This window comes from Alexandromys fortis, unplaced genomic scaffold, assembly GCF_014885135.2.
Source record: "Alexandromys fortis isolate MF-2015 unplaced genomic scaffold, M_Fortis_MF-2015_v1.1 scaffold_333, whole genome shotgun sequence".
In the NCBI taxonomy this organism is placed as follows: domain Eukaryota; kingdom Metazoa; phylum Chordata; class Mammalia; order Rodentia; family Cricetidae; genus Alexandromys; species Alexandromys fortis.
In genome coordinates this window covers 689,154-695,580 of record NW_026068330.1, presented here as the reverse complement: position 1 = coordinate 695,580, position 6,427 = coordinate 689,154, and the positions used below count along the sequence as shown (strand labels likewise).

At 38.7% G+C, this 6,427-nt stretch overlaps 1 gene segment (V, D, J or C); it reads right to left on the bottom strand.

Moving 5' to 3' along the window:
• Nucleotides 1-1,813: 1,813 nt before the first annotated feature.
• On the bottom strand, nt 1,814-2,320 carry LOC126495215 (Ig heavy chain V region VH558 A1/A4-like). The segment is given in 2 exon segments: nt 1,814-2,139; nt 2,223-2,320. Coding segments are annotated over 2 exon segments (372 nt in total).
• Between the last annotated feature and the right edge of the window lie 4,107 nt (nt 2,321-6,427).

Genomic DNA, 6,427 nt, shown 5'->3' with positions numbered 1-6,427 from the left:
GTCTAGGAAGGTGAACATCCAAACTGGCTAGGCTCCCACAAAGCCAGAACATGAAGTAGGATCAAAATCCAATGCCAATGTCCTTGGCTTCTCAGCAGCCCTCATTGTTTGCCATGTTCAGTGTCCAGTTTTATCCCATGCTTTTTCAGTCACAGTCCAGCTCCCAATAGATCAGCCCCACTGTCTCCATGGGTGGGTGCTCCCCTCATTGTCCTGACTTCCTTGCTCATGTTCTCCCTCCTTCTGCTCCTCATTGGGACCTTGGGAGCTCGTTCCGGTGCTCCAATGTGGGACTCTGTCTCTAACTCCATTCATCGTCAGATGAAGGTTCTACGGTGATATGCAAGATATTCATCAGTACGGCTATAGGATAGGGCCATTTCAGGTTCCCTATCCTCAGATGCCCAAGGAACTAACTGAGGACATTTCCCTGGGCACCTGGGAGCCCCTCTAGATTCAAGTCTCTTGCCAACCCTAAGATGGCTCCCTTAATTAAGATATGTGCTTCCCTCCTCCCCATCCACTATTCTTTCATCCAAATCATCCCGTTTCCCCAAGTTCTCCCCATGCTTCCCTTCTCACTTTTCTCTCCCCATCTCCCCTTACCCCCATCCCACTCCACCCCCAAGATCCCATTTTTTCCCCAGCAATCTTGTCTACTTACCATACATATCCAGGAGGATAACTATATGTTTTTCTTTGGGTTCAACTTCTTATTTAGCTTCTTTAGGATCACAAATTATAGACTCAATGACCATTATTTATGGCTAGAAACCAATTATGAGTGAGTACATCCCATGATTATCTTTTTGGGTCTGGGTTACCTCACTCAGGATAGTGTTTTCTATTTCCATCCATTTGCATGCAAAGACTGTATTTTAAGTTCAACAGAGATTTAAATGTCTCTACCATTGAATAAGATAATGGGATTCCTGCCTACCAAAATATATAAATTTTTGACATAACATTCATATTTCAAGGGGATTTATATTGGTTACAGGAACATGCCAAACTATCCCTCTAAACTACAGAGATTTCTTACTGAATAAACCCCTTGGGATGATCAAGTACAACAGGATTCCATGCTGCTTGTTATTGCCCCAGGTGCCCAAAACTAATCACTCTATAGAACAAGAGTGATTTCATCATATCCAGAGGAACATGAAGAATGAGGGTGTGTCGGGGAAGGTCAGTGTCTGTAAAAGCCTGAGACTGTAGGTCAGGGTACTGGGTCTAGAAAGGCAGTAAACTTAAGATCAGATTATTATGAATAACCTCAAACCTAATCTTAACTGGCATGTATACACACTGGGTAAATAAATCAGTTGTATGAAAAGTAATTTAATGATATTTTGTCAACTTATAAGATTTACACTTATGTGGTAGTATATTATGAAGTAAGTATCTTTTTCCATTCTGAGAAACTAAAATTCTGATACACAACACATATAGAATTTAAAAACACACATTCATGCTACTTAAGACTGTGAGAGTAGTTTTGTTTAGTCAGATGCAGTTTTCATGAACTTTTCTCGTAAAATTCATATTATACATTATTCAAAGCTACTCCAAAAAGTTCAAGTCTCTTAGAGCAGAGATAATTCTGTCACTATGCATTAACAGAGTTTTCCCTTCTTTAATGTTTTATTAAAAAGAAACATGTAAATGGGGTCAATTAGCATCATTTTATTTATAGAGAAGTAGGCAGAAAATCAGGCATTCAAAGATTATTTCTATGTAAATCTTCAAGCTAGTCATCTCTGTCATCTCAGTCCCAGGGCAATGTCCTGCTCCTCCAGGGTTTCTGACAAGCTCAGGATGTGGTTGCAACACTGTGTCTTGCACAGTAATAGACCACAGAGTCTTCAGATGTCAGGCTTCTGAGCTCCATGTAGGCTGTGTTGGAGGATGTGTCTGCAGTCAGTGTGGCCTTGCCCGGGAACTTCTGATTGTATTTAGTATTACCATCTCCAGGAAAAATCCTCGCAAACCACTCCAGGCCCTGACCAGGACTCTGCTTCACCCAGTGAATATAGTAATAACTGATATCATCAGAGACCCTGCAGGACAGTTTCACTGAGGTCCCAGGCCTCACAAGCTCAGGCCCAGACTGCTGCAGCTGTACCTGGGAGTGGACACCTGTAGAGAAAAGACAGTTTAGGAGTCATTGTCACCTCTGTCCCTGTTTTTTATTCAGATTTGGAACTGGACTGCCCCTTTACCTGTTGTTAGTGACATGAAGAAGAGAGTGATCCAGCTCCACTCCATGGTAAAAACCTGTGTGCTCAGTGACTGTGAAGAGGACACTGATCATATGTTGTTCTGGGGTGTGGACATCTCTATATCTACCATGTTATTTGTATATTCATGAACAGTGTACCTCTTAGATTAAGTCGTAGTACAGCTTTAGAAGAAAGAGGTAGAAGACCTTGGGTCAGGCAGCAGAATGCTAAAGTCCAGTTCTAATCCTATCTGAGGAAATGAAACCCATACTATATCCCCAAGCCTTGGGCAGATTTGTGGATCCAACATTAAGTCATAAGCCAAGCTTTCAGTTTACAAAAGACTTCAGTCAGAGAAGTTCCTCTTGTGTCAAAAGATTTACAATTAGTAGTTGTGAAAAGGATTTCAAAACTTGTAAGTTATGAAAACTACTAGTGTTTTCTCATATACATGAAATTGGCAAATGTTTTTCCAGAAGATTGCATACTAAAACACTTACATGAATGATCAAAAGTGAAAATGTCTCAGAAATTTTTGCACACAAATGTTATTGCAGCATTGTCTGCAGTAGATAAATTATAGAAACAAACTACAAGTCTTTGAACAAATGACTTAATCAAAAAACATGATATATATGCTTAAAAACATAATTTATTCATCAGCAATGTATGAGGAACTTATATAACTTTGAGGAAAATGAATGCAGTTGGTCCTGACATTATTAAAAATCTGAAGACCCTCTCAGACACAGATATTGTTTGAGTGCTATTTGTAGTCCTTAGATATTGTATATTTAGAAATAATTGTGAATGCACATATGTAAGGACATAGACTGAAAATGTCCCATGGGAAAAAATGGGCAAATGGATGTGGAAGGGCAAGAAAATGATAGGTTAACTATGAAGAGTAAATATGTATAGTGGACATTTTACACCTATATCAAAATTCTAAACATATGGAATATTGCTATTTCAGAATGATTTTGTTTATCCCATACCATTTTCATTTATGAATTCAATATATTTTGATCCTATTCTCACCCACTATATCCCTCTTGCTCCCCTTATGATCTCCCAAAACAAAATGTCTTTCTTCTAACATATTGATCTTTTTGTATTATTAATGAATAACTCAGTAAGTGTAATAAAGTTACACAAGTTAGACAACATGAGCATCAGCAATACAACTGGGGTCTACTTTGGCTGTATCATTCCTATACATGAGTTTTTGAGCATTTTCCTGGAATGGTGTTTTTCCTGTTGAGAAGTCACTAATCCAATAGAAAGCAGTTATTCAGCATGTAACAGGAACCACTACTTGGTACCTCTAACCTGGAGGCTGATGGAGTAGACTGCAAGGCTTGGTACTGTGTAAGATTATTGATGTCTTTCTCTCCCTGCATGCTTCAAAGCACCTTCCTTGCACTAGAAAACATAACCAGCAACAAGAATTTCCTATTCAGTTCAAGACTGGATTCTCTATGCCTGCAACCAAAGTCCATAGATCACCCATAAAATTCAGATTAAAACAACTCAATTATATATTATTGCCTCAATAAGAATGACTGTAAGCAGGAAAATTAAAGGCCACAAATGCAGGCATGGATGTGGGGAAAGGGTAATCTATAGTCACATGTTGATCTAAATGTAAACTTGTGCAGTGACTTAGATATCAGGTGATTGATAGTTAAAACTATCCTGTACAATAAAAGAACATCTGGAGGTATTACCATCCCTGATTTCAATCTGTACTGTAGAGTAAAGTAATAAAAATTTCATTGTAATGACATCAGAACAAAGAGCTTAATCAATGGGATTGAACTGAAAGCACAGAAGTAAATCCACACATCTATGGACACTTAATTTTTGAGAAAGAGGAAAAATATACAATGGAAAAAAGAAAGCATCTTCAACAAATGGTGGTCTAAATAGTTGTCATCATGTAGTAGAGTGCAAATAGGTCCATACTTATCACCCTGAACAAAACTCAACAAAAAACTGGTACACTGAACCTGATAGATGATAAAGTGGGGAATAGCCTTGAACACATTGGCCCAGGAGTAAATTTCCTGAACAAAGCAACATTTGCACAGGCAAAAAGATCACCAATCAACAATAGCACCTAATGAAACTAAAAAGCTTTTGTAAGGCAAAGGAAGCTACCAAAATAACTAAATGCCAGTTTACAGAGTAGTAAAGATCTTTAACAACTCCACATCAGACAGAGGGTTACATTCAGAATATATAAAGAATTCAAGACTAGAAATAAAAAACAAATAATTCCAGGTTCTGGCTATGACAAACAATGTGGCTATAAACATAGTTGAGCACATGACCTAAATTCCCCTCGACCAAAGAATAGATAAGGAAAATGTGTCACATTTACACAATGGAGTATTACACAGCAGAAAAAAATAATGACATCTTGAAAATTTCAGGAAATTGGATTGAGCTAGAAAACACCATTTTGAGTAAGGTAACCCAGAACAAGAAAAAAATTATCACATGTACTCACTCATTAGTAGTTTATAAACATAAAGCAAAGAAAACCAGCCCACACATCACAATTCCAAGGGAACCTAAACTACAATGAGGACCCTAAGAGAGACATACATAGACCTAATCTGCATGGGAAATAGAAAAAGACAAGGTCTGAGTAAATTGGTCCATAAGGACTTTAGGGAGGGTTGAAAAAGATGGGAGAGGCAGGGAGGGAAGCAGAGAAAAAAATGTAGAGCTCAATAAAAATTAATGAAAATAAAAATTCAATATAAAAATGGGGTACATATCTAAACAGAGAATCTTCAACAGAGGAATCTCCAATGTTGGGAAGCACTTTAAGAAATTTTCAACATTGTTAGCCATCCTGAACACTGAGGGGACACTGAGGCTGGCACTCAGAGGTCCTCAAAACAAAATGATTCTGAGATTCCACCTTATGCCTGTCAGAATAACTAGCATTAAAATCACAGCAACACATCATACTTAAGAGGAGGTAGAGCAAGAGAAACTCTCTTCTACTGAAAATGGGAGTGCAAACTTGTGCAACCACTTTGGAAATCAATATGCCAGTTTCTCAGAAATGGGGAACCTGTACTTCAAGATCTACCTATACCAACCTCAGGCATATATGCAAAGGACACTCTACGCTAACACAGGGACACTTGCTCAACTATGTTCATAGCAGCATTATACATAATAGCCAAAACTGGAAACAAAATAGATGGGCCCCAAACAAAGAGTGGATAAAGAAATTGTGATACATTTACACAATGGAGGAATACTCAGCCATTAAAAATAACATCATGAAATTTGTGGAGAAACAGAAAAAAAATAGAAAAATTCATCCTGAGTAAGGTAACCAAGACCTCGAAAGACAAACATGGTGTGTACTCACTTGTAAGTGGATATTATCTGAAAGGGAGAATGATGCTATAATGCAGAGGTAGTCAAAGTAACAAAAACGGTTCAAGGGGTAACACATGATTCTCCCTGGGATGGGGAAATAGATTAGACATCATGGTTGGAGGTGAGGCTTAAATGGGACAGGAACAGAAGGGATCAAGTGTAGGGAGGATGGAGAGAGAGTACTGGGAGAGACAACTGGATTTGGGAGGCATCTCAGGGACAAGATAGACACCTATCACAATAGAAATTCCCTAAAATCCCTGAAGGTGACCCTAACTGAGAATTCTAACAATAGGAGATACAGAATCTGAACTGACAATCTTCCATAATCAGGTAAGATTTTCAGTGGAGGGACTGGGACACCCAGCCATCCACAAAACTTCCAGGCTGAAAGATGTGCTAGGGTATAGGTGGCCCAGAAATTGTGGGAATGGTCAAGCAATAACTGGTCCAGCTTGAAATACCTGCCTTGTAAGGGAACCCACCCTTGACACTGCCTATAGGGCCAGAATTCAGAGGGTGAATAGTCCAGTGACCTAGAATAAAACCACACGTGACTGTAAAAAAGTTAATGAAATGATTACTAACGGTATTCTGCTATACTCATGCCTAGCCCAGTTGTCATCAGAGAGGCTTCATTAAACAGTTAATGGAAACAAATGAAGAGACTCACAGTCAAACATTAGGCAGACTCAGGGAATCTTGTAGAAGAGGAGCAGGAAGGTAGATAGATTTTAGAGGTTTCATGACCACTAGAAGAAAAGCCAAAGAATCAATGTAAGCTCATAGGGGCTCAC